The sequence below is a fragment of the Apiospora phragmitis genome (assembly GCF_038363925.1).
Source record: "Apiospora phragmitis strain CBS 135458 chromosome Unknown utg000010l:1.0-9815664.0:9184709.0-9829525.0, whole genome shotgun sequence".
Classification (NCBI taxonomy): domain Eukaryota; kingdom Fungi; phylum Ascomycota; class Sordariomycetes; order Amphisphaeriales; family Apiosporaceae; genus Apiospora; species Apiospora phragmitis.
Window position 1 is genome coordinate 366,939 of NW_027117410.1, and position 26,506 is coordinate 393,444.

A 26,506-nucleotide genomic window follows, 5' to 3' on the forward strand; every position below is an offset into this window, starting at 1 on the left:
TAACGTTACTAATACTTATAACCAGCCGCTAAATTAAAGAATTAGCGGATACGCTTAGTAATAATAATGCTATTTTCGATAACGCGACGCGCCGGGTTTTATTCCGGAAGCTCCAGAAAAGTCTAAATACTTTAAACGGCTAAATCGGCTAACTAGAGCACGAGAAGTCAGTTTTAGAAGGTAATCTAAAAAAAGAAAGAGGTAAAAAGAAGAAAAAAGTAATGCCTAACCCTAACTAGAAATTTACGCGTATACGAAATGCTATAATAATTAAAAGGGAAATAAATGGCGTTATACTAGAACCCTAGGCTATTACTCCTTTATTATCGACGCCGGAAGCCGTTATAATTAAATCTAACTCTGAATCTGAGATTAAAAGTATTATAAAAGCGTTTCGGGACTGAAATAGTATTTTTAGGATTTTGTATTAATTTTTAATTATATTATTCGTATTATTATTATATAGTATTGTTGTTGGTTTTTGGGGTCGCCGTTGCATGGGGTGACCGTAGCACCGTCAGCTGGCTTACTCGGCGGATCTAGCAGCTCGCGACGCAGCAGGCACCATACCCACCCCAGATCAATCCTCCACCCGGCGTGACTGATTACGCGAGCCGAGCTTTTACCGAGGAACCGTTGGACATGCTTCTCGGTCTCCAAATGTGGCTACCGTATGTGTGAAAATTGCAGCTAACATTACGACGATAGTCCGGGGTATGATACGAATCCTCAATTGGGTGCTGTACTCCTGTATGACTGCGGCACAGTCAGCGCAGGCCTTGCGCGGACCGAGCTCCGAGCTCCGAGATACGGATCGGACTTCGCCGACAAAACAGGCAACAGCATCATCCAAAACACAATTTAGGCCGACTATTTAAGCTGGCTTTCCTTTCTCAATATCACAGCGGAAGGGCTGGTCAGTTGCAACATTGGATTTCTGGCCTACCACCAGCGCCATTATTCGAGATGGCTGACGCAACATCCGCGGTATCAGCGACCCCCGCTGCCGCCGAGGACAACAAGAACGGCAACAACAACATCAAGAAAAGGATCCCCTGGAATATTGAAACCCCGACCCCAGCCGATGTGCCCGCCATCGTCGACGTGCAGTGGAACGCCTGGACCTCGGAGCGCATGCAATCGCTGTTCCCGCACACCGAGTCGGCCCGCGTCTACTCGGAGCGGGACCACCTGCTGAACGTCACAGGGCAGCCGAAGCGCCCCCGTCCCGACGGCGAGCCTTACAAACCTGAGCCCGAGACTACGATACGGGTCGTGCGCGACGCCAGCAGCGGCAAGGTGGTCGCGTTCGGCCTGTGGCGACACATGCGGCCCGGCGACGACTGGGGGTGGCAGGCGTGCTGGTCAGGCTTCGACGACATCCCCGACATTCACGAGGACGTGGTCGAGGGGATCTTTGGGCCGTCGCGCAGGGTTCAGCGACTGCTTATGGATGGCAAGGAGCACTTGAGTAAGTCACTAATAAGCTTATGAACTGAACCCGATTCTCATTGCAAATCGTCCTTACCAAATCATGTTTTATTTCTTATCTTCCCTGGCGCTCGTCAAGTGCTTACTCACCGCACCTGTCGCAAACAGTGCTCGAAGCGCTGGCGACCCTGGACACGCACCGCGCCCGCGGCATCGGCACCGCCCTCGTGCAGTGGGGCAACGCCTACGCCGACGCGCGCGGGTTGCCGAGCTTCCTCCTCGCCAGCCCCTTGGGGAAAGCTGTGTACGAGAAGGTCGGGTTCGCCGTGCGGGACGTCTCGCACTTAACGGACGAGAAGCCGTTCTCGGTCCCCATGGTCCGGCCCGGAAAGGGCGAGGAGGGTGAGGAGGCGAAGGTGGTGGTGTGAGACTGCTGGATATGTTGGGGTTGGTGATGAGTTTTCATTCTGGTGAATCAGTTAATCAATTGCTTGATCGATTTAGATATGTTTGACTCCTGGATCACCAAACGTGAGCATGGACAGGAAGCAGAGGGTTTCAGTGAAGCCAAGAACCACATGATTATACGCCATTAAACATTTCATATTAAACACCTTGATCGCCCAACATAATCAGCCAGCTGCGCCGTCGTCGCCGCGTCCGCGCCTGGCGCGACCTCGACGGCGCCACGCGCACGCAGGGTCGGCGTGTCGATGACGCGGCGCAGATAGCGCAGATGGGCGACGCTGATGGCGATACAGAGCGGGTTGCTGCCGGCGCGGAAGTCCAGGACGGGCGGCTCGAGCGGGTGCGTCGCGTTCAGCCGCACGCGGCCGCACGAGAAGGGGTGCAGGTTGATGGTCGACAGCGAGGTGCCGCCGCCGAAGAGGACTTCGAGACTCGGCGCCGACGCGTTCGAGTGGAGTGCCAGGAGGAGGGCGAGCTGGTACTGGTAGCCCGCCGTCAGGGCCGGTGAGGTGCTGACATCGAGAGGGAAGTATAGCGCGGTATTGTCCGCCGGGGACTGCGCAAGCTGTTGCTTTATGGTGGTAATGATAGAATCGAAGTCGACGGGCATGTTGGCCAGGGGTATGTAGATGTCTTTGTTCCTCATGTCCAGTGTGTAAGGGCCCCTTGCCGGGGTTTCGTCAAAGCCGGCTGTGGCGTCGGCTATGAACGCTGGATCGTACATGTCGGATGGTAAAGGCGAAAGACCCAGGGGTTTCGTGTCTTCACGCCGTTTTCTTATTTCAGTATTTAGTAATTATTCGCTTCACTTGGTAAATATACTTACAATTCCATTCGATGATTCAAGCGGGGTGATCTTGCAGATTTGCACCTACGCCGGAAGGTCCACCACCGCAGATATACCAGCCTTTCGAAGTACATCGGCGGGACCGAATCCACTACGATATAATATAGTCGGTGTATTCAGTGCTCCGGCGGATAGAACAACTTCCAACCTCGGCGTCACGTTGAACAGCTGGCCGTCCGACAGTGGTCCCACTTCCACAAGGGGCGGGCCCCCCCCCCCCCCTCCCTCCTGGGCCTGTCATCCGGGTACAGGACCCTCAAAGCCTGATGCCGCACCAGCAGATCGTAGTTGTCCCTGGTGGCGTTCACTGCCGCATAGTGACCCAGCCCCGAGTGGGATCGTCGGCTCGTCGTCGGATGTTGAGAAGTGGGCACCCAGCAGAGGCCCGTTTTGTCACCACCGGCGCATCCCTGTCGGATGGGGATGTCCAGTTCCTTCAATGCGTCGCGGACAATTGCAAAATCCGCCCACTGGAACGGTGGATAGCTGGGAATGTATGGGCGTGGTGCCCCCGTAGACACTATCGTCCCAAGTGTAACCAAACGCCTTGACGCTGGTCTCAGGGGGCGCGGTGAAAGTGACGCTCTGGAGAACGCCCGTCGTCACCTATCTTTCCTATATAGCCCAGTGGTGTTCCATTTGGGGGTAACTCTCAATAAATGACACCGGTCTCGTACCTTTTTGAAGTATGGGAAGAGTCCCTCCCAGTTCCACCTGTGTTCGCTCTGATCAAACACTTCGATGCCAGTCGGCGCGTACCACACATCAAAGCCAAGGCGCGAACCGCGGACAAAGAACTGCCCGTTCACGCAACTGCTACCCCCGACGACCTTCCCGACGACCACCGTGGCGGTCTTGTTCGCTACATGCGGACTCGGCAACGAGGTGAATGTCCAGCTGCTGGCGCCCGGGAAGCCCGGGGCGTACTCGACCTGCCGCAGGTCGAAGAAGCCACGACCATACTCGATGTCGCCGTACTCGATGACCAGTATGGTTTCTGTAACGATCTGGTCAATATTTTGCAAGTCGCACGGGAAGCCGGAAATCTCTCTGCTACTGCGGGGAATGCCTTGCTAAGACGGTCTGCGACGGAGAGGCCAGCCGTTCCGCCACCGAGGATCACGAAATCGTATTGGTCGCGCAGCTGTGTTGCTTGGCGCTTGGCGGCGACGTCTGGTACGGCTAGCGCGAGGGTCTGCAGAACGCCCAGCAGTAGAACGCTGCGGAGAACCACTGGCATCATTGCGAAGTTTTTGTTAGCCCACGCACAGTCACTATCTGACTCTTCTTCAGTGGTACTGTTGAAGTGGCAGCATTATGTAGGTCGCAAACTTTCTGTATCACCACCGGCAATATTTCCGTGCCATGGATATATTACCTGCATCCGCCAAGCAGTGATGAGGCCAATCCAGCACCTCGACGGAGTACATGTGGTATCTTGGCACCTGCGAAGCGATTAGCCCTACGAAAAGTGCATTTCGGGAAAGGTTTAGATGCAATGCCCTACATTGCAAATCATTCTCGAGGAGCATGTGTCGGCCAGATCCAACAACTGGCTTGGTGTCGTGATGGTAATCGCGACGATGGCGGTACATCGTGACTCTGGGTAATGTACCGAGTACGGTGGGTTGCAAGATAGAGAGGCTATATACTCGATACAAGACAACCGTTATCCACCTAATTGCCTCGCTGTTAGATGCGTCATAGAACGAAGCACTGACTATATCAGCATTGCGTGCATCTAAGAACTATCAGCATCCCCCTATTCCTTCTTCTTCTCGCGCAGCGCCAGGATACTCTCGGCCGCGCGCTCTGCAACCACCATGGTGATCGCCATCGAGTTACCCGTCGGAAGCGAGGGTATGACAGACGCATCGACGACGAACAGGTTCTCAGTCCCATAGACCCTAGCATCGACATCCACCACGGCGGACCCGCCCGCCTTCCGCCCGTCGTCGGTACCGAGCCTGGCCGAACCGACGAAGTGGCGGGCCGAGTCGAAACCGCCCGCCCACAAGTCCTCGACGGTCGCGCCGTGCCCGCCACGCGAGTACTCCAAGACGCTCTCTGGCCCGCGCGCATAGTCCAGCATGAGCTGGAAGAAGGTCGACACAGCCTCGCGGTCGCCCGCAGTCTGCAGCCAGGGGTCCCGGACGAAATACGTGGTCCCGTTGGGGCGGATGCCGAGCTCGCCGCGCGAGTCGGCGCCGCGGGTGAGGGTGGCGCCCATGAGGACGGTGCCGTTGGCGCGCACGAAGTTCATGGCCTCGATAAAACGAATACCGCCGTCCTGGTTGGTGATTTTCTGCCAGAGGTTCAGGCGGATGTTGCCTTGGGTGAGGGGGCCGGAGCCCTGGGCGAAGAGCGCCACGTCCTCGGCGGAGGGGTTGAGGTATTGGGCGGTGGAGAGGGAGGTCAGGTTGCTTAGGGCGGGGTCCGTCACGTTCCACACGAGGCGGAACATCGGATGGTCCTGGATATTCTTTCCGACAGGGGAGATTGATCCATTGCGACTCATCTGGCAGCGTCACATTGGTTGTCTCAGATTGTTGCACGACCCGGAGTTGCTCTGTTGTGCCGATTCCCGAGTTGAACAACAGGCGGGGTGTCGACATGGCGCCCGCAGAAAGAATGACTTTGCCGCCCTGAGCAAGTCGAATAATCTGCCGAGAACCGCTGGCGTCTTCGACTTCGACACCCGTGATAGTCGCGTTCGTCCTCACGGCGCGGATGACTTTCGTGTTCAACTGAAGCTTGAAGTTCTCCTTTGCCTCGGCAAGGGGGAGGTACGTCCGCACTGGGCCCGCCCGAAGACCACCTAGAACCTGCAACCACGTGGTCAGTACGAAGTCCAATGAAATCAATACTTCCCGAAACACGCTGGTGTCTCACATTATCCGCAGGGTGAAAGTACGTCATGTCTTTAGCGTCGGGCTCTACCAACGTATCGACCTCCCTCCAACCATAGGGAGCCAACTGCTTTGTCAAGACCTGATAGGCCGCCTGGTCGTAGTACCTCCCATCCGCCGACGGCAAGGACGTCCCCGGATTCCTCTCGTACAGCCGGGCCTCCGCCGGCGCGACGTCGTCCCATTTCCAGCCCGCGGGGAAGTCGTCGAAATCCCACGTGGCCGGCTTGACCCACTGCAGCCCGTTGACGACGGAGCCGCCGCCCAGGATGCAGCCGGCCAGGCCGGGTATGTCGGAGCACCAGGCGCCATCTGCGGCGGGGATCAAGTTCAGCTGGTGGCTGTAGGCCGGGATGTCGTAGATGGTGACCGTGTCGTTCCAGGGCACCGTCTCGGTCCCACCGGTCGCGAAGGTGGAGGGGCCGCCGCGTTCGAGCAAGAGGACCGAGGCGCCGGTCTCGGCGAACCGCTGGGCGACGACGATACCGGCAGGGCCGGCGCCGGCGACGATGTAATCATACAGTGCCTCGGACGAGGCCGTGGCACCGTTGGTTGCCTGGCCACTGACCACTGGGCATTGTAGGGTGGAAAGACAGGAAGAGAGCAGCAGCATTGGGATTCTCGGCATGTTGGCGGTGAGTGGACAGCAGCAGGTGTCGGGCTACTGTTGGAGTGGCGCGGGGTCAAAGGGCTACGAGCCGAATAAATACCCTTGGCTAAACGAGGTTACACATCGAAAAGTCTGTGCACCCTACCTAATACTCCCTTACCGGGAAGGGATGAAATGCAAGCCCGATTCATCGCGCGTCTTTAGGCGACACGGAAGCCCTCTCAAACTTTGAAATAAGCACTCGACTGTTACCCGATCTAATTGAACTCTTTTTGATTAGTTATAATTACCTACTAGGTTAATGTAAACTCTACTTAGTAGGTCCCTAGCTTAGTCGGCCCTATAGCATTCGATCCACTACGACTTGCAGGCCCAATTGGTCGCATTGTGGATATCCCCACTCCCGGTATAGTGCGCCTGTCCAGGATACTTGCAGATCGGCCTCTGCCGCACAATCCCCTTTTCCGCAGTATCGTCTCTGAACTTCGTCGCCACGATGCTTTCCAGCGTCTGGCCCCTCTCCACCCACTCCATCAGCGCTACCAGCGCGTCGTGCCGCCCATCCCCGTATCCCGGGAGGGGCCAGATGTCTTGGCGGCCCAGATCCTGCAGGATTGCTCCCTGCCCGCTGCCGCCAAAGTACCACGGCGCGTCGTACACGCCGCCCCCGCAGTGCTGCATCCCGGGCACGAATAACAGCCGGTAGAAGTCGTCGAGCTCGACTCCTTGGGTCGCCGCCATCGCCGCGTAGGCTTCGTCGTACAGCATCCGGCTCGCGCCCGGCGGGATCAGCCCGTCGGCGTAGCCGTGGTAGGTGATGAGCTTCACTCCTCGCCCGTGGAACTCCGAGAGGTCGTGGCGCACGGCATTCACGTCGCCGGGGCTCAGGCGGTCCGCGCCGACGAAGGTCGCGTAGCTGAAATTGGTGCGCCAGTCCCACGCGGCGTCGCCAAAGACGTACTTGGCGGCGTATTCGGTCCCGTACAGGCTCGGCGCGTTGTCCTGCCTGAATGAGGCCGGCATCTGCAGTTCGGACCCGACACCGAAGCTCGGGTACAGGTAGTCCAGCTTGTGCACGTCGGCGTCGAACTCGATCAGGGGCAGGTACAGTTGCTGCAGTGTCTGCAGCTGGGGCTTGGTTAAACAAGTGGACGATGAGTTCCCGGCGCGGCTCGGCCTGCAGAGAAGCTTCTCGAGGCGGAGGTTGCACTTCATCGGATCCATGATAATCCCGTCGGCGATCCCATCGGATTCGTCGCACTGCTGTAAGACTTCGTCACTGATGCCGCTAAACATGGTCGGTGGGATGTATCCCGGGCCGTCTTCCGGCAGGTTGATGGCGCCGACCTTGAGCTGCCACAGCTGCTGACGGGTCGGCCACCAGGCCGGGGCGCCGGCGAGGATCCCATCGAAGTCCTCGGGGTAGTCCTGGGCCGACTTGATGCCCTGGCGCCCGCCCGTCGAACAGCCCGAGTAGTACGACCGCTCCAGCGCTGCGGTGCCGGCATAGTAGCCCTCGACGATCTTCTTCGCGACGACGGTCGAGCCATGCAGGCTGCGGCCGGTCCAGTCCCGCTTGGCCTCGGGGTTGCCCGGGCCCACGTCATGTCCTGCCCGGTCGAGTTGTGGCCGGTGTCCGTCGACATGGTGGCGAAGCCGTAGCGTGCGCCGACGCCCATTCCCTGCCAGTTCACGCCACCGGAGAAGCCGCCGTTGCCCACTGCGAGGAAGCGGGCGTTCCAGACGTCGGGCAGCATGAGGCCGAATGTGTAGGACGACTTCAGAGACGAGGTTACGTTTACCCAGGTCAGACACAAGGACGGCAGGTTTGTTGCATTTGCCGGGTACGCGATGTCCCCGGCTTGGCCAAAGGTACCGTTGCTGCTGATTTGGTGAGCTTCCAGCACATGAGCACCCTCCGTCGCGGCTAGGGTGGTGCTGATGCTGTCGACGCTACATGGCGAAGTAGCTGCCAGCACACACGTTACCAAGACAAGCAGGATTGCTGGGAAACGCGGCAGCTTGGCGAAATATCCCATTCTGTTCATTCGTGAAGAAGGAGTAAATAGTATACGATAATGATAAAGAACTTCGAAATCAACTGGCTAGGCTAATTTAATAGGCCCCGCAAAGACTCCGGTACTCCCGATTCGTGTTTATTGCATCCGCCGCATTCGGACATCATCTCCAGTCCAAGACTTCAAGGTCTACTAGATTTTCCCATACTCCGCAACGTGGAGGTCAGCATACACAGTTTGGCAGTCAGGATAGGACAGTAAAAAAGTGCACGAGTCGGGGTCCGCCAACACTTCCATGGTCTTTCCCTTCCCTTGTACGATACGAAGTCCCCACAATGGCGTGCATCAGAATGTTCTCAAAGCTCATGTTACTGTTGAGAGGCTTCATGTCTCTCTCCCTACATTAGGGCCTGCAGTATACATGCCCGTGCGTAGACACCACCAGGTATGAACGTTCGTTCACTTGGCATTGCGGAAGATCAACTTGCCTCAGCAATGCAGGCTGTTTGCTAGGCATGTTACGAGCCAGTAATGCTTTATAGTGAGTGCGTATGTAAGATCCTATGGGTACGTGGTTATATCTCCATGAGTATGATACAGCTACCACTCTACTCACTCGTGCCTGATCCCTCATCACGCTACAAAGTATTGTTTTCTCCTCATGGAACGGCAGTAGCAGCAGCAGCAGCAGCTCTCTACCCGCTCTTATTCACTCAGCCGGAAGCTTGTAATTAGTTGACCGGAAACCCGCACCAGCCGAACTGTTCGTGGTTGGTGACCCCGTACGCCTAACTGTTCTCGTGGATCTCGCCGGCGAGGTTGACCTTGCTGCGCGACTTCTCGATGTCATTCCAGGCGTTGTCGAAGTTGGTCGGGTTGTACTTGCACTTGTCGCCCCAGTAAGCAGAAGTGCGCGACGACGACGCCCTTGATGCTCCAGATCGTATCCTGTCTGCAGAAGTCGGGGTGTTGATTACAGACTATTTTGTGTTTTTTCCATGTCAGAAAGAGTCTAGTTGAATCGGTTGATGATGTTAGTTGAGTGGAAGGCGAAGTTGGAAGTATTGGCATGTCTGAATAGAATTTTACCTCGTTTCACTTCGTCCTGGCGTCTTGGACGGAATTGCCATAGAGTATGGCCTTGTGGCTCAGTTTCTCGTGGTAGGTGTTCGTCCATTTCCGGACTTCCATGGCCATGTGTGTAGTAGCGTTGTCGGCAACATGCTCAATCGGGTCGTCGACGGCACGTTTGCCTCAACCGATCCTGCCCTTGGTGTTGTAGACAGCATCCATACAGTGATCGGCACGCACGAATATCGCACTCAAAACAGTTTAGGCGGCCAGGGTGGTGATGCTGAGAACGGTGGAGGAACGCATCACGAGCAAAGGTATTATCAGTAGAATAAAGTTGGTAGATGGCATTCGAAGGCAGTGGGATATCGTGGGGTTCGTTTTCGGTGTCCAATACGCGGGCGGAATGCAGTTATTTCAAGAATGCAAGAACGAGAAGAAGGCGGAGGAGAATTTATGAGGCCTTGTCCGCAAGCGACCTTACGTTGGCAATTACAGGACATCAAATAAACCAAGATACCATGGGGTATCAAGAAGTTTCCCCTTGTGGATTTGCCTGGCCTGGCACTGCCTCAGCACACACTGTTGAAAACTACTCAAGTTGGGTGTCCTCGCTTCTTTTGTGTAGAACAAATCCTTCCAGGTGTATGATGACCATCGGAGAGGGCAAAACGCACTGAGAATATTACAAACGCCTGTTTTGCCCCCTTAGCATCGGATTGTCGTTTTTCTTCACGTTATTGAAAGTTATTATCAGTCGATGGCACTGTTTCTCATCCACACCTAACCTTGGCTTTACTATGTACTTTGCAGAAATTGGAGATCTTTCCTAAACCGCCTAGCCCAATTCTTGTAGACTGTAGCTCATAAATATCCAGTACCGTGACCGTGTGGTGGGAAGCACCAGATTTACCAGCGACGTACGAAGCGAGTAAATCCGCGAACTCAGGACAGAACTTACATCCGTGCCATCCACGTTGTAATACTTAGACTAAGTAGGATATCGGGGTCATTTCATTTTTGGCATGCTGGTATTGGTAACTGTTACAGCTCTACAGAGCTCTCAAAATCAGAACGAAGCTTCAGGTCCCTCGCTCCATCTTCACCATTTCACGCTCCAAGCTTGAGTAAGTAAGGTTGCCTAACAATCAACAATTCAGGCACTTCCATCTTTTCTAGCTCACATCCCAAGCATCTTCTTCTCCAATCTCTGATTTCTGTGCTTCCGAACTGTTCTTCCGATCTGACTCACAAAACTCCCACAATTCACCCAATATTTTGGGTCTCTGGGGCCACCATCTCCTCGCATTGGACTTTTCAATCTCGCCCTGTTCTTGGAACTTGCCGTTCAAGAATTGCAAGTCTGAGCCATTGGAGTCTCTTCTATTTCTAGACCGAATTCCTGTCCGAGATCCTGCATCTTTGGGTAAATATCATTCCCTTGCATTGTTTCTCTCGAAATCTGCGAGAACAGTCATCCAGCACTTCCTTTCCACAGCGTTCTTGGGCACACAATCTTTGAACCTTCAAGAGCATCGTCTTTTGGCGTACAGTTTCTTTGGGGGATCCTCTGTTCAGCACTCATTGGACTTCTATCGACATTGTATGACTCGTCAGCATTAGGTGAGTTGGCTCTAATCTGTACCATCCCTCCATTGCCTTCCAAAAACATGCCCATCCTCCACCGTTTCCTTACCGTGGAATGAATCATCGCTGTATCATCATTTACTAATACAGCCGTGGTACAGAGACTTCCCTCACCATACCACATCTCGACCTCATCCAATCATTCTACAGATGCATCATCCCCTTGTTGCCCGCAATCAAGAACTTTAGCAACGTCTTTGAGAGATATTACAAAATATTGTTGTTGTTTTTCGATCTCCATATTGGATCTCAATCATGACGTTGTACAGCTCTTTCAAGAATGGGGATTACTCGGAGGTGTTCCAAGCCTTCAATATGCGCAGTTGGGGCGAGGACGACGACGACGACTTCGTTTTCCCGCTTCACCAACTCATCCCGCCGTGGACCGGAAAGTCCAAAGATCCTTTCACAGCCAAGAACTCGTTCTCCTCCGTGGACGAGTATTCTGCTACTATTGGCCTGGGTGCAAAGGTAATTCAGACTATCAACGAACTGGAGGAGGGCTTTGAGTTCAAGACAGTCCTGCGAGTTTTGAAGCAGGAAGATGGCGGACTGGTGGCCATTGTGGAGATTCCCGAGAAAACCCGAAAGAAGATGGCCAAGTGTCGCTCCGATCCCCTCTCACCTGGTGCCCGGGGTTTCGTCTGCCTCCGATACTCTGCGAAGGGCGTTGATACTGCTCAGTCAGAGCCTACCAACGTTGTGGTACGACTGTCGATGGAATTCATTGAGCCATTCCCTGCGTCGCCTCCGGGTTTCTTGACGGCCAAACTGCAAGCTCGTCAGAAGAGGGAGAGAAGGAGTGAGTTTGACTTCAGTCTGGGGAAGGACGAAGACGAGCCCGATCTGGAGAGAATTACCGTCATGGAGAGCAAGCCCCGCAGACTTCTGAGCAGCTTGGAAAGCCAAGAGTCCATGGCGTTTGTTCTGAACACAATCCCGCATGTTGTGGTACCATGCAATTTGTCCGGCACAGAGTCTATGACATACATCTTGGAGCAAGCAGGCACGCCAGGATACGTGGACACAGTCATTCGACACAGCGAGTTTTGTTACGTGTTTGAAGCCTGGACATGCCTCTGTCGACAACGGCGAAGTCTGAAGTTCTTATCGGCTCCCGCTCCACCAGTTCCCCGAGTTGACATCTACGATGGGCTTGCAGATAAAACTCTTGTTGATTCATATTGCCTGCAGCTTAATCCAAGTCAGAGAGTAGCCCTTCAGCTCGGCCGATCTGCACCTGCTGGGTTCGTCATTGCCAACGGCGGTCCAGGCACTGGAAAAACCCAGTAAGCATTTTCCTCTGTATATCATTCATTAGGCCAGATATATATACTGACCATCATTCTTCCAACAGTTTCATCATTCAAGCTGTAAAGCCTTTCTTCCTTGACGCCAAGTCTCATCGTCTCCTACTCACGTCGGCGGGAAATCGCGGAGTCGACAGCATCGCCCACCAGCTCAACGAGTGGCTCCAGAGTTTGGATGAATCCGCCCGTGGCGAATCCTATATTGTCAGGCTCCACAGTATCAAGACCGAGACAACCATATTTCTCCGCGACGCCGAAGTCGCCAAACGAAAGGCGCTGGTGGAGAGGGCAAGGAAAGCTGCCCAAAAGTCGCAGCAGCAGACAACCCCCAAGATGCCGAACAGAGCCATAGCGGATCACTACCAGACTTATGGAAGCGGCAAGCTGAATGAAGTTGGTGATGATCGAGTACAAAACATGTCACTTGCAGTTGGAACAAAGATGAAGCAAAATATGTCACAGTATCCAGACCTTCAGGCTCTGTATGAGGACTATGCTGGCGGCAAGATCACCCTTCGTGAAAAGCTCAAGGAATTCCATCGACGAGTGAGGGTTCACCTGATTGAAACTCTCAGTAAGGCAATGGCTGTCTGTGCCACCGTTGCCGGAGTTGGTGACGATGCAGTCAAAATGAGCTTTGGATTCTACAATGCTGTAGGCAAGGTGAACTATCCTAAGTGTGACCTCATTGTTGTTGATGAGGCTGCTCGCGTCGCAGAGTACCAGTGGTGGCCTCTGCTTGGCTTCTACGACAACAGCACCAATTTCATCGGCAAGATCATGGTCGGTGACTTCAAGCAGATGGGACCTGCTTCCAGCAAGGAGGAGGAGAGAAGTCCTTTCGAGGCCCAGATGGGTCTTTCGCTGCAAGAGCGCCTTCAGAACCGAGGCCTCCCGTCCCGTTCCTTTGATGTTCAGTACCGGGCTGTCCCAGAGGTCGCAACGATTTACAACAACGCATGCTACGGCGGTCTATTGAAATCGGACGAGAGAACCTATGTCGAAGCAAGACCGCTGGCTCGAGCCATTGTCGAGCACAATGAGATCGCCTACGGAAGAGAACACTCCATCGTCTTCTTCGACGTCGCTGGGGCAGAAGAGGAGGTCCAAATTACTAAAATTTACGACAAACGACCAAACGGCAGACCTGGTCGAAGAAGTGGTGATGATCCGACAGAGATCAGAAGACCGAAATGGTGTAATGAGTACATCTTTACCATCACAAGTATTCTCGAAGGCCTTATCAACGCCGGCATCGGTGGTGGCCAACACCCTGCAAGCATCGCGGTGCTCACGCCCTACAAGCTCGAGTACAATCGGCTGAGACACTTGAAGACAAAGATGACAAGAGTTTATCCCCAGGCCGCCGACATCATCGTCGAGACGGTCGACAAGGTGCAGGGCCGGGAGTACGACGTGGTCATCGTCGACCCCGTGATGGTCAGCAAGCCCGGCTTCCTTGACTTGCGTCGCCTGAACGTCATGTTTTCGCGTGCCCGGTGCGGCCTGTACGTGGTCGGCTGCATGGACAAGTGGAAAAGATTGTTTTACCGCATCGCCGATCGTGGTGGCTACGATTGCCCGCTGGAGTGCTTCGCTAAGCAGCTTTACCCCTACAGCGTGCGGTACCCGATGGCGGAGGACGAAGATTGCCCCGAAAGCAACGAGTTCTACGATCCCAAGGAGTTTGAGAAGGTCTCTGGGCGCCAGAAGAAGTGAGTCTTCTCTGGATAGGTTTGGAGATGGGCCGAGAAGAATCGGCTTGGCATATGATTTTCTAGGAGGCTTGTGGCACCCGCAAGCAATTAACAGACATTGTAGAGTAGTTTTTCTCATGCGCAAGACATGATGGATAGGAGATATGAACATCGCTAATTATGACAGAGCTCCTTCCTCTCTGGTCCATTGACAAATCTAGGGTGAGTTCTGAAAATGAGTGCAGTCCTGTGGGATCCTAGCCTCCAATTCCCTTGCGCAGTCCATGAATGTCCGGCACGATTTTCATATTCCAAGTGAGAATACCTCAACATTCAAGGGTATATGTGCCAGACACGCCAGTGAAGAAGCATCAAGGAGTGGGCTGTCGCGGCAATGGCGCTTCCCAGCTGCCGATCACGGTGGATAATACCAGTGAAAGAATGACGTCACCTGGACAAACCATCGTCCCAGCTTCTCCGCGCCTGGACGCCATCTCGGCTTTCTCGGGGTAACTGTGTCACGTCGCTGAGATTGCCGATTCGTTCCTTGCTTTTCTCCTGTCGAAATAAGGTTCAGCAGCAACCCCGAATAGGCAACCCCTTTGACATCGTATAGCCCTATACAAGAACCTTGATTACTGGCTCTTTTTCTTCTTCAACTTCAACAACATGGCGGACCGCCCGACCTACAGCCGCGCCCAGCTGGAGCAGTACTTCGACCGCATCGTGCTGCCCCAGCCCCGGCGCGTCTACTCGGTCACGGAGCAGCTCGGGACCGCGGCCGAGCAGCTGGCCTACCTAACGCGCCTGATGAAGCACCAGGTCGTCAAGGTCCCCTTCGAGAACCTGTCGCTGCACTACTCGTGGCACCGCACCATCGCCACGCGGCCCCAGCTGCTCTTCCGCAAGATCGTCGAGAAGCAGCAGCATACGGGCGCCGGCCGCGACGGCGACGGCGACGGCGCGCCCCGGCCCTTGCAGTGCCACCGGGGGGGCTACTGTATGGAGGTCAACTCGTTCTTCCACACCGTGCTGCGGTCTTTGGGCTACCACGTCTACCTCGCGGGCGCGCGCGTGTACGACCCGTCGAAGAAGCGCTACGGCGGCTTCTCGCACTGTGTCAACATCGTCACCCTGATGGACGGCGCCGACGGCGTCCTGCAGAAGTACATGGTCGACGTCGCCTTCGGCGCCAACGAGTCGGCCGCGCCGCTGCCGCTCGCGACGCCCGGCACCGTGCACACGCAGGTCGCGCCGGCGCAGATGTGGCTCGTGCACGAGGCGCTGCCGCAGCAGCTGAACCAGGACTGCGCGTGCTGGATCTACCAGTCGCGCATCCACCCTGAGAAAGAGTGGACGCCCGCGTACTGCTTCGTGGACTTTGAGTTCCTGCCCGAGGACATTGCGGGGATGAACTTGAGTCCGTGGAAGAGCCCGGGGTCGTTCTTTCACCAGAAGGTGCTCGTGGTGCGGTTCACGACGGACCGGGAGAAGTTGCTGGAGTTTCCCGTCGATGTCGAGGGTGGGGGGCTGGTCAGCAGCGGCGGCGGCATCGAAGAAGACGATGCAGGGGACGGGCCCGGGTCCCCCGACGAGACGGCCGTGGCCGAGGGCGAGCTGGATGGCGCCATCATCCTGGACCACGACAAGCTGAAGTGGCGGCGGAACGGGAGACGAGGCTCGATGTCGTGCTCCAGACGGACGCGGCGCGGGTCGAGGCGTTGCGGCGGTACTTTGGGATCGTGCTCGATGAGGAGGATTTGGTGGCTATTAAGGGGACTAAGGGGGAGATCAAGGCGTGATACTCATTGGCGTTGAAATGCATATGTACCATATGGCTATCAATGAATTGCTACACTGAAGCATTACTGCTCGTACCTCGTGTAAACTGTTGCTAGGACGGCTTGAGACCACCAATCCGAGTTCCTATGTCAAGCCTTGAAGTTCACTAGTAGCATCATATGGTGCAGAGTCGCTGTACCAGAAACCTATGGAACCTGGATCGCAAGGTTGACATCCCAGCGAGCAACTGCAATTCAGGAGAAGTGTCGTTGGGGTTGCTGGAGCTTCCTATGGTCTAATTACTATCTAGCGATGCTGTGGACCAAATGCAAGACGGTTCCATCCAAGTAGCATGATGATACATGGCAGCCATCATTCCCTCCACCTTCTACCACCACGTCGATAATGAACATAGACCAAAATACAGCTGATATTGGGCACCTTCCTATCTAATCAATATGGATATTCTGCCTATCCTGTTACCTTGATTAGGCTTGTTCTCGGTTATTGCCGACTTGCGAGAGGTTTACTCATGTTTGCATAATCAGGGGGCATTGTCAATCCCAACAGTGCTGAATCATTATTTTCCGTGTCGAGGATAAAGCAGACAGCGATTTGACATGCTGCATTGGTAACAACGACGCATTGTGCAACCCTTTCTCCATACGTCAAAGAACAATGCAGTATCAGCACTTACATGATCCCTCTTGATGGGCTTGCCATCCTGGCCGTTCCCTCTTTATCCACCTTGATGTGCGTGCGCTGTAGTGGCATGGTGTATGGTGATAAGGTAGCCGTCATGTTTCTGTAACCAAGGTTGTATTCACCCGTGCATAAGCCAGAAATATGGCGAGGGAGAGCTCTTGTATTCACCTACCTGACGTGTGCCTCCCGTTCAAGTGACCCTATTGTGACCACGATTGACTTATTGACAAACGCTTCAAGGGTGCTACGCCTGTTGTATTCACTCTTCTGCTGTATTCACTTCATCCAGGACTGCATAAATATACCCTGCTTTCCAGCCTCAGTTTCTGATTCCTACTTCCCATCCACAACCAACTCTCAACACCTCTCTTCTCGACTCTCTATCTCTCTCGCTTCTGCACCAAGAAAAAAGCCTTCACCGTCCACAACAAAGAACCCGTTCTTTCTCTACACACCAAACCCAACAACCCAATCCATCAAGATGCAGTGCTCCATCATGATCGCCACCATCGCCGCTCTGGCCCTCGGCGCCACCGCCTCCCCCGTCCAGGCGCCCGCCGCCTGGATGTTCAAGTACTGCGACGACACCGGCCTGGGCGGCAAGTGCGCCGAGAAGACTGACAGTGGCAACCTCCAGGTCTGTGGTAAGTGATTACAAGTCATCTCCTCGCCCAGCAACCAACAAAACCTATTTACTCTCTGGTTCTAGGTTGCTCTCTTTCTTTGACTAACCGATTGACTTTACTATGAATAGAGGATCTCACTGCCCTGAGTGGTGCCACGCCCAAGTCCATCAAGACTTACAGTGGCTTCGACTGCTGGACCTACAAGTAAGTTATCCTATCCATCCCCCTCTCCCCCTTGACTGCTGCTTCTTCTTCCTATTACTGTGCGGGTTTATTTGCTAACCATCGGGCAAATGCCATTACCTACTCTCTAGGGACGCCAACTGCAACGGTCTCGCCGCCCGCTACGTCGTCGGCACCTACGACAACCCTGCCGCCTTCAAGACCTGGCGCTGCTACTCCGCTTAGACGAGCTCTATCGTCTCCCTCCCCCTCATGGAGAACTTTTGCTCTCATCTGGTGAGGAATGGACTGACACATCGAGACTCTCTGAAGCGAGGATATGGAAGATGACAGGTTGACTCGGGTGGTTTCTGGTGGTATTCATGGATGACAAGTCCACAGGGAAATCTTCTGCTGCTGTACAGGGAAGAAACCGAACGTACATAGATACACACTGGGACTCGGGTGCAAAAGTCGCAAATGTCTTCAGCAATGATCTGGTAGCTTGATGAATGGAACATCGCTGCCCCAATAACCTAGCCTGTCCAGTCTTCTCTCTTTCCCATGTGTGACTGGTCCCAACTGACTTGTGAGACTGAACGGCCTGACTACATTCGGTATGGCAAGATTGCTTGCACTTGTTCGTCTCGGTAGCAGTCGCTTGGTACTACCTCATCATGATAGCATCAGCTTCTAACCTCAACTCATGGATTAGGCGGCTTTTTGAGTGCCAAGCAATACTGATTGCAATTTGAACTGCCAATTTGGTTCCACTTTATCTCTCTGCATATTATGCAGTTACCCTACTAAAGGAAGGAATGTACATAGGAAACGAGAAGCGTGGCTGGCCATCACCTCGTCCGGACGACAACACGATGTAGTAACTCGATTAGGAGCTTGTTCACTTATTAATTAGTACTAACCTTGTAAGTGGTCGGTCGTCGAGTTAGGGAGTTGCTGCGCATAGTACTAGTATTTACCGTTTCCTGCTCAACCCCTTGACATTGGCTTACAGAGTTCACTGGCTGAGCGGAACATGATTTTGACAAGAGCACCAAAAGTACAGGAGCCTGCGACCTGTATGATACACCACATGCCCGTCTCGTCATATCACAGATTCAGTCCTAGTCAAGTAGAATTTGTTCATTCCCTCCGCTGTGTGGACAGTTTCAACACCACAGGCAGGGGCGAATCAGTCGGATACGGTAAGCCAAGACGAAACTTAGAGGATCAGAGTGCTGATACAACGAAGAAAAGAAAAGCAAGGCTCTCGAGAAGTTGATTAAGAAGTCTTTTGATGTAAGTACTTGGGTACTATGGTTCATTGGTTTGGGGCCTACGTACCCGCCAACGATTCGTATAGTCAAACAAACACCTGGGCGCCATGGCGAGTAAGCCCAAACCTCATCAGTTTTCAATATATGTTTTCCAGACCGACGCCCGAATATCTACAACGAGTGTTCTTTGAGAACAGATCTATGGTGGTAGTGTACTGAAGAACCGTGAAGACACCGACTTTGCGTCAGTAGGTACCGTCCTCTTCGTCATGCCTCTTAGAACCCCTTCAAGCAGCCTCATCCAAAGCATTCGAAGACTTATCGACGGGGCATGCCACGTCCACGTCCGCGGAGAGCCCTTTGGGCAGCTCCCGGAGGCAGAGGCTTGCCAGGCGCTTGTGGTTGTTGACTCTCCTCGTTCCTGATGGTCTCGTCCACGCCCAGGATCAAGCAGCTGGCTTCCGTCGCCGCCTGGATGGCGTTGATCTTCACCAGTGCGGGCTCCCACACAAAGCGCTCCATCATATCTGCCACACCCTCGTTCGTGAAGTCGACACCCGCCCATGTCGTGCCCTTGCGGTGCTCCACGCGCAGCTTGTTCAGAATATCCGTCGCATCGAAACCGGCGTTGTCGCACAGCTGTCGAGGAACGACCTCGAGCGCCTTGGCGAATGATTTGATAATGGCTTGTTGCTTGTGCGACACCTTCTGGTCGGCGAAACCGTGTAGGTAGGCTGATATTTCCATCTCTGTAGCACCACCACCGCCAACAATCATGTGGTTCTTGATAGCACGCTTCACGATCATGATAGCGTCGTGAAGCGAACGCTCGACCTCGGCAATAAACTGCTCGGCACCTCCACGCAGGACAAGTGTGCACGTCTTGGCCTCGTGGCAGTCCTCGAAGAAGTTGAAGCGCTCACCGCCAATTTGGCGCTCCTCGAAGGTTCCGCAAGTACCGAGGTGGTGCGCTTGGATGTCGGAGCACGTAGACTGGACAGTGGCACCGGTAGCTTGCACGACACGCTCCATATCTCCGGCGGCAACACGGCCGGCACAGAAGACGTCGCGGTCGGCGAAATATTGGGTAGCCAAGTCACCAATGGGGAGCTTGGATAGCACAACCTTGGCACCGGTCTTGTAGACAGCCTCGAGCTTCTTGTAGATAATCTGCCACTCCGCATCCACAATAGCTTGGTACTCGGAAACCTGCTCGACTCGGACTTCGGCGTTGTCCTTCTCGGCCTTCAACTCCAGCTCGACGTTTAAGCAGCAGATCTTGGGCTTCTCGAAGGACTTGGGCTGTTGCTCGAAACCGGCGTAGGAGAAGGTCTTCTTGAAAGCGACACCGTTAATGAAGAGGGATTCGGTCAGGGAGCCACCGGGGATCTTCTTGATACCGATGAGCTTCTCGTCGAGGTCGTCTTGGTCGAGGGACAGGACGGCGTCGACGACCATCTTGGTGAAGAAGTCTGTGTTGCGCTTGATCAGCTTGCTGGTCATGGCGGTGCCAGCGAGCTTGACCAGGGTGTCCCGCTTGTTGGCCTCGTCGGTTTGGACGGCAATCTCCTTGATCTTGTTGACGGCCATGGTGGAGGCTCTCCGCAGGCCCTTGATGATGATCTGAGAGCTGACACCCTGCTCGACGTGCTCCTTGATCTCCTTGAGGATCTCGCCGGCCAGGACGACGACTGATGTGGTTCCGTCACCGACTTCGGCATCTTGTGATCGGGCAATGTCGACGAGGATACGGGCGGCGGGGTGGACGATGTCGAGGAGCTTCATGACGGTGGCGCCATCGTTGGTGATGGTTTGGCGGCCATTTTCGTCAACCATCAACAGGTCACCGCCGTAAGGACCCAGTGTGGACTTGATGGTGGCCTGGACAGCTAAGCAGGCATTGATGTTGGAAACGATTTGACCTTTACCCTGCGACGCATCGGTGCCTGTTCAAGGAGAGAGGGAGTCAGATATGTTCTGCGTTGTTGTGGCATTCGAGGGAGCAGTGCAGTAGCAGGAGATAGATCCACAGCCTCGTAGGGGAGGAGGGGTTCGACTCACCTTCTCTCAGGACGACGATGGTCGGGGTCTGCCCGCCGAACGACATGATTAGGGATCTGGTTTATTTACTGACGAAAGGAATGGGTATCGTGCAGGTCGTCAGAGTGTTGGAGTTGGGGGACCGGACCAGGCTGGAGTTGGGTTCGAGTTGGGATATGGAGGTGAAGACAGCTTCTGGAGGGGCACGTCTCGGGTCACTAATCGTAGCTTCCCTGGTGTTGAAAAATTGTCGTTTGCCTGCCTTTTGCGATTGACAGGCGCCGATAGTCCGTGCACTCCCCGACAATCCACATTTCTATTTGGCCTTCCTTGGACTTTTGGAACCTGGCGCCTGGCGGTCCGGCACTGTAGCGGCCCGACCGTTCTCATCGTTCCCCGCCGCAGTACCTAACCTTATGTTCTTACTTAACGTTATCGATAACGTGAACTGAACTAAGGAATAGAAAGCGCTGAGCCGCTTGCATCATTTCCACTGCAGCTTTGCCATGATACGCAGTATTGCTCAAGAAGTAAAAAATGAATTGGGCATAGTCAATAGACGTGTAATGTTTCATTATTCATAGCCTAGGTTATCGAGTTCAATACCTATGCAGCTTCCATCGCTTTTGATCCACTGTAACTCTTCTCACAAAAGCCTGCCCACCGGCGCGTCGCACTTGTCGCACAGGATCTTGACCTTGGCCACCCGCAGCCGGGCCCCGGCGCCGCCGGACTTGTCGCACATCTTGCCCGTCAGGAGCAGGCGCAGGCCGTGGAAAGGGTGGATGCGCACCAGGGTGGTCCAGATCCGGTGGTAGGCGCCCCGCGCGCGCGCCCGGTTGCCTTTCGTCGTGTCGGCCACCGAGTCGAAGCCGCGCAGGCAGCGCACCAGGGCGCGGGCCGTGCGGTTGACGCGCAGCAGCCGCAGCAGCGTCCGCAGCGTGCAGTGCTCCAGCACGATCATGACGACCTCGGCGCGCAGGTGGTCCAGGTCGCCCAGTCCGGCTGGCGTCGTGGGGTTTGAGCTGTTGCTGCTGTCGACGGTCCGAGATGCGATGTTGGTGCTGCTGTTGGCGATTTCGAACGAGCTGCTCATGGCGGTGGCGTAGAGGCGGGCCCCGTACATGGCTACTCGGTGGGTAAAGGCATCAGGTGCGCGGCTGTACAGAGCCCCGTCTCGCGAAAGGCCCCCGACGCCACGCGGCTGTCTCGGGAGGCCAGGATGGCGATATGGCTGCATTGTGACAGATGGGGCTACCACATTCTTTGCATCAATGGATGACTGTTGACTTATTGACTTAGGACAAGTAGAAAATAGGATCTTGCAGCGCCTTATGATGTTGAGGCTGGAGTGAGGGGATGTTGGCTGTTTGCGGTATCACATGGGTAAGGTGTGTGTAACCAGTCACAGCGCGGGAGTGGCAGCCTTAGCTGCTGCCTTGCGCTGCAAACAAACCGCGCAGCGCCTGCCATTGGCAGCCTAGGAAGCAGGTAAGTACTCAAATAGAATAAAAGCACGGCTGTCATTGCCCGGTAGTCAATGTTTAAATACCTAGGCAAGCAGAGAGACAGAATCGAGACTTAGGCTTCTATAGGTACCTCTTATTTATGTATGTGCTAGGTATGGTTGTGAACATCACCTAGGGCAGATTTCCATCGCAAAAAGGAAGCAAGCAAACAACCTATTGGTCCATGTCCAATGTCTTCGAAATACCATCCAGATCATTGCACGGCTTCTGTTCGAGTTTATATATTTGATTCCAACTTGCTCTTCGTGAGTCTTCTGTTTCTGCTGGGCTGACCTAGTATAAATCGAAAGAACAAGAAGGGAAAGCCAATATATTCTTATTCTATGTCAGTACTAATCGACATCCTGGCTAATAGTCGGGTCTACCGAGACGTGATGGGTTATTTATCGTTGTGGTGAAGTAGCGGAATCCAAGACTTCAGCTCGTCATACCCTTATTGGGTAATAAGTACCATACTTCTCCAATTTGCCTTGATCACCGCCTCAGTTTCCGTATGCTGCTGCTCTACTTCTGTCTCGTTTGCATGCTCCTACCTTTTCATTGCTTTCTTGATGGTATTCACGGACATCGTCGACTCCCTCAAGGACACGGCCCGAAGATCCAGCGGCTTAAGGGCGCGTGTCGGCCTAGGAAACGCAGGTGTTGGTCGAGCGGGTAGAGCACGATGTCACGAACCGGCAGATGCACGCCTCTCGGTGGCGAGGATGAAATCACGGAGAGGCCCATTCGTTACATATTTCTTGTATGTGTTAAACATATCATGTAAACCTCATCCTCTGCCAAGCCAAACCATTATTACCCACACAAGAGACGACCAGGACTCTCTACCTATCTACAATTCCCACATCTCGGCGCTGTAATGATAATGATGATGATGATGATGATGATGATGATGATGATGGTGATGTACCAAGCTCTCCTAAGCCTTGATAGTTCCCGTCAATCGGATATCCCGACTGCTCGCCCCGACGTACACGCCGTACTCCCCATCCTGCACGACCCAGCTCTGGCCCACGACATCCCAGATGCTCAAGTCGCGGCGTGTCAGCTCAAAGGTGATCACCCCTTCCTCGCCCGGGTGGAGAGGCACCTTCTCGAACCCGCGCAGCTGCTTCGGCGGGCTGTCGTCGCCGGGGATCCCCAGGTAGAGCTGCGCCGCCTCGGCGCCGTCGCGCTCGCCGATATTGGCGACGGTGGCCTGGACGGTGGCCACGATGTCCCAAAGTCCGTCTACGTAAGTAGACGCACCCGCATGAAGCAGCTTTTCGTCGGGCTTGATCGCGAGGTCGCTGTACTCGAACCGCGTGTAGCTCAGCCCGAATCCGAACTCGAACCGGGGCACAATACCAGCCTGGTCGAAATGGCGGTAATCCACGTAGACGCCCTCGGCGAAGTCGCACTGCAGATCAATATCACCCTCCTCGGGGCGACACGGCGCGTAAGCGGCGCCGTAGTCGCTCTCGTTGCGGGCGATGGTGTAGGGCAGCTTGCCCGAGAAGAAGGCCTCGCCGTACAGCAGCCGTACGAGCGCGCGGCCGCTGTCCTGCCCCGGCAGGTGGGCGACGACGGCGGCCGTGACGTTGGGGTGCTCGATCCACTGGTCCACGAGGCGGACGCCGGCGGCGTGCACGACGACGAGGGTGTTGGCGCAGCGGGCCGCCACGTGCAGCACCAGGCCGTCGCTGAAGTTGTCGTGCAGGCCGTCGCGGTCCCAGCCTTCGGTCGCGATGGCGTTGATGAAGACGAGGCACGCGTCTGAGGCCGGGTTCACGTCCGGGGTGCCCGACTCGAGGTCCCAGTTGACCCAGGTGCCGTCCAGGTAGGCACGGTGTTGGATGGCGCTCAGGGGCTGTTGGGTAAAAGATCGAGCGAGGTCAGCATGTAGTTGTAGTACTCATGTATCATCACGCACTCAGGGAGGTTCATATGTAGTCAGACTTACATCTAGTATGTAGGCAGGACCATTGGCTCCAGCTCGACCGCCCGTGACGATAGTCCCACCTCTGGCCGCTTGGTCGAAATGCGCCTCAGTGCCGAGCACAGCCTGCGCCATCTCGGGCGAGGATTCGTAGCCGAGATTGAAGAGGATGTCCGTGTTCTTCGTCTTGGGAACTGTCGCGTCATAGCCGAAGACGGATAGCATGGCGGGGGCCTCCGTGAAGGGCAGCGCGCCGTTCTCGTTCTTGAGCAGCACATGGCCGGCCATCGCGCCTTCGAGGATGATGGGCCGCGACTGCGGGTCGCGCGCGTCGACCTGCTCGTGCGGGAGGCTCAGGTTCTGCATGCCGAACCCGGGCTTGGGGAAGTTGTCGCCGTCTTGGTGCACGAGATACCAAGCTGCGACGATCCTGTAAAGATCGGGAACAGTTTTTAGTCGGCGGTACGTAACATGGGCGGTAACTGAGGGGTCCTTCTTCTTACCTAGTGGCCATGTCCGTGACCCTTTCTTCCGGCACAGTCCCGTTGCCCACCGCGTCCGTCAGGTTCTGGCCGAACGAGCCGCCGCCCGGCATGATCATGTCGAGCCCGTTGTTGGCCGAGCCGAGGTAGTGCTGCGCCGACCAGTCGAGGAGGACAAACCCTTCAAAGCCTAGCTCGGTCTTGAGCACGCCGTTGAGCAGCTTGCTGTTGTCACACGAGTAGGTGTTGTTGACGCGCTGGTACGAACACATGATCGAGGCAGCGCCCGCGCGCACGCCGTCCATGAAGGGCCACAGGTAGAACTCGTGCAGCGTCTTGTCGTCGATGTTGGCGCTGACGGCCTCGGCCCCGAAGTAAGGGCGCCGGTTCGTTTCCTGCTCGTTGCCGATCAGGTGCTTGAGGTTCGTGATCACGCCGGCTGCCTGGTGGCCCACGACGGTCTCGGCGTTCAGCTGGCCCGACAGGTACGGGTCCACGGAGAAGCCTTCCCAGTTCCGGCCGCCGAGGGGCGACCGACCCAGGGGGCCGGCATTGGGGCCTAGAAGAACGTTCACTATACGCGCTACAGTTAGTCCTGGCTAAAAAAAAAGTCGTTTCAATGGGAGAAAGAGAAAGGGGTGTTGTCGTAGCCTACCTCCTTTAGCCTTGAACTCCTTGCCTATATAGAAAGCTCTCTGGTGCGTCAGGTTCTTGTCCCAGCTGGCGCCGGCGTGGATGGCCGAGGGGAATGAGCTGACGAAGTCGGTGGCGCGGACGCCGTTGCCCGCGTCGTGAAGACACATGCCCGGCCACCCGAGGCGGGGCACGGTGCCGGTGTTGCCGGCGCAGACATTGTCGGTCACGGCGAAACCGCGCGTGATGTTCACCTTTTCCTCCAGGGTCATGGAGCCCACCAGCTCGCGGGCCTGTTCATACGCGCTGGCCCATAGTCCAGACCCTTTCCCAGACGCTGTAGGTTTCGTAGAATACGTTGGTCAGCAATACTCCATACAGAGGTAGAGATATAGGTTAACAGGAGCTGCACTCACGGGATGGATGCACTAGTGGGGATTGTGCATTGCTAGCTGCTGTCGGCTGGCTGCAGAGAACAGCCAGCACTGCTGCCCCGAGGAGGTTGTGACTAGGGAGAAACCACATTGTCCAATTGAGTTGTCTTGATTGGCCAAGCGTACATCACTCGTTGGGGAAAAGAAAAGTGAAGGGTGTGTGGTCACCAAAAGCCTCAATCTGCAGTGCAACCAAGCCTGTATTTATGCTTCTTCAACACTACAGATGCTGACTGACGTGCGTGGCAGAGGATATTCACTAGGCTTGCTCATATGTCGTAGTATTACATGCAAACGAACAAATGGAACAATCGAAGAACCCGGGGAAACAGGCCAGCTTTACCGCCTGGGAGACCCATGCAAAGTGGTGATCGAATGGGATGACTTCCGGGGCGGCCCTAGGGGAATTGCTCGTCACAACAACCTGCTTGAATCTTGGGTTAGGCGACTGCAGGTGCGCTGGGGGGCGCGGACCAGTCTTCCGTCGCCCGTCATCTCCATCAAAATTCGGTCGGGGCCTCTCTGCGGTCGGTCCGGCACTCACCAAACAAACTACGAAAGCGTGGTGAGACTTTGGTGGTAAACGATGCCTGTCGTCCCAAGAGCTCTTTGATTAATAAACCATTCAGCTGGTGCTTGACTGATCCCGGCTTTGGCTGGCCTTTTTTCTCCCTTGACATATCTGCCCAGGCTCAAGACCAATGCCGGATCTACGCCGTACATGTGCAGTACAGACATACAGTAGCCTGCTTGGCGATCAGTCATAAGGTCACAAAGCGGGCAACCCACGTCACACCGAAGTGCCGGCTTTGACCGATGGAATAAGTACACTCATTGGTAACAACATCATCATTAATGCGACCACTTCTAGGAGCACTCTTTGGCCATTGCTTTTAGCGAAGATTAGCCA

The 26,506-nt window shown here is 55.0% G+C and overlaps 11 protein-coding genes across 11 annotated transcripts; 4 read left to right on the plus strand and 7 right to left on the minus strand.

Moving 5' to 3' along the window:
- Window positions 1–966: 966 nt before the first annotated feature.
- PG994_012697 (acyl-CoA N-acyltransferase) lies at window positions 967–1,859 on the plus strand (the record flags this gene model as incomplete). The annotated part of the gene is made up of 2 exons (XM_066864106.1): window positions 967–1,471; window positions 1,600–1,859. The coding sequence occupies 2 exons, from the start codon at window positions 967–969 to the stop codon at window positions 1,857–1,859; spliced, it is 765 nt and encodes a 254-aa protein (XP_066710254.1).
- Window positions 1,860–2,032: 173 nt separating this feature from the next.
- Window positions 2,033–4,341, minus strand: PG994_012698 (Dehydrogenase xptC; the record flags this gene model as incomplete). The annotated part of the gene is made up of 8 exons (XM_066864107.1): window positions 2,033–2,675; window positions 2,775–2,837; window positions 2,996–3,216; window positions 3,266–3,352; window positions 3,424–3,753; window positions 3,804–4,044; window positions 4,125–4,191; window positions 4,254–4,341. The coding sequence occupies 8 exons, from the start codon at window positions 4,339–4,341 to the stop codon at window positions 2,033–2,035; spliced, it is 1,740 nt and encodes a 579-aa protein (XP_066710255.1).
- Window positions 4,342–4,508: 167 nt separating this feature from the next.
- Window positions 4,509–6,283, minus strand: PG994_012699 (Cellobiose dehydrogenase; the record flags this gene model as incomplete). The annotated part of the gene is made up of 3 exons (XM_066864108.1): window positions 4,509–5,264; window positions 5,305–5,571; window positions 5,639–6,283. 3 exons carry the CDS (start codon window positions 6,281–6,283, stop codon window positions 4,509–4,511), a joined length of 1,668 nt encoding a protein of 555 aa, XP_066710256.1.
- A 339-nt stretch (window positions 6,284–6,622) lies between these two features.
- PG994_012700 (ferulic acid Esterase/Feruloyl esterase) lies at window positions 6,623–8,304 on the minus strand (the record flags this gene model as incomplete). Its single annotated transcript, XM_066864109.1, has 2 exons — window positions 6,623–7,820; window positions 7,868–8,304. 2 exons carry the CDS (start codon window positions 8,302–8,304, stop codon window positions 6,623–6,625), a joined length of 1,635 nt encoding a protein of 544 aa, XP_066710257.1.
- Window positions 8,305–9,071: 767 nt separating this feature from the next.
- On the minus strand, window positions 9,072–9,413 carry PG994_012701 (uncharacterized protein; the record flags this gene model as incomplete). Its single annotated transcript, XM_066864110.1, has 2 exons — window positions 9,072–9,231; window positions 9,373–9,413. The coding sequence occupies 2 exons, from the start codon at window positions 9,411–9,413 to the stop codon at window positions 9,072–9,074; spliced, it is 201 nt and encodes a 66-aa protein (XP_066710258.1).
- A 1,843-nt stretch (window positions 9,414–11,256) lies between these two features.
- On the plus strand, window positions 11,257–14,030 carry PG994_012702 (uncharacterized protein; the record flags this gene model as incomplete). The annotated part of the gene is made up of 2 exons (XM_066864111.1): window positions 11,257–12,290; window positions 12,359–14,030. 2 exons carry the CDS (start codon window positions 11,257–11,259, stop codon window positions 14,028–14,030), a joined length of 2,706 nt encoding a protein of 901 aa, XP_066710259.1.
- A 647-nt stretch (window positions 14,031–14,677) lies between these two features.
- PG994_012703 (uncharacterized protein) lies at window positions 14,678–15,810 on the plus strand (the record flags this gene model as incomplete). The annotated part of the gene is made up of 2 exons (XM_066864112.1): window positions 14,678–15,663; window positions 15,687–15,810. 2 exons carry the CDS (start codon window positions 14,678–14,680, stop codon window positions 15,808–15,810), a joined length of 1,110 nt encoding a protein of 369 aa, XP_066710260.1.
- Window positions 15,811–16,976: 1,166 nt separating this feature from the next.
- Window positions 16,977–17,529, plus strand: PG994_012704 (uncharacterized protein; the record flags this gene model as incomplete). Its single annotated transcript, XM_066864113.1, has 3 exons — window positions 16,977–17,139; window positions 17,250–17,325; window positions 17,436–17,529. 3 exons carry the CDS (start codon window positions 16,977–16,979, stop codon window positions 17,527–17,529), a joined length of 333 nt encoding a protein of 110 aa, XP_066710261.1.
- A 1,349-nt stretch (window positions 17,530–18,878) lies between these two features.
- On the minus strand, window positions 18,879–20,667 carry PG994_012705 (chaperonin Cpn60/TCP-1 family; the record flags this gene model as incomplete). Its single annotated transcript, XM_066864114.1, has 2 exons — window positions 18,879–20,506; window positions 20,622–20,667. The coding sequence occupies 2 exons, from the start codon at window positions 20,665–20,667 to the stop codon at window positions 18,879–18,881; spliced, it is 1,674 nt and encodes a 557-aa protein (XP_066710262.1).
- Window positions 20,668–21,246: 579 nt separating this feature from the next.
- On the minus strand, window positions 21,247–21,840 carry PG994_012706 (uncharacterized protein; the record flags this gene model as incomplete). The annotated part of the gene is made up of 1 exon (XM_066864115.1): window positions 21,247–21,840. One exon carries the CDS (start codon window positions 21,838–21,840, stop codon window positions 21,247–21,249), a length of 594 nt encoding a protein of 197 aa, XP_066710263.1.
- Window positions 21,841–23,048: 1,208 nt separating this feature from the next.
- PG994_012707 (beta-glucosidase precursor) lies at window positions 23,049–25,687 on the minus strand (the record flags this gene model as incomplete). Its single annotated transcript, XM_066864116.1, has 5 exons — window positions 23,049–23,978; window positions 24,072–24,477; window positions 24,551–25,103; window positions 25,185–25,499; window positions 25,579–25,687. 5 exons carry the CDS (start codon window positions 25,685–25,687, stop codon window positions 23,049–23,051), a joined length of 2,313 nt encoding a protein of 770 aa, XP_066710264.1.
- Window positions 25,688–26,506: the final 819 nt, after the last annotated feature.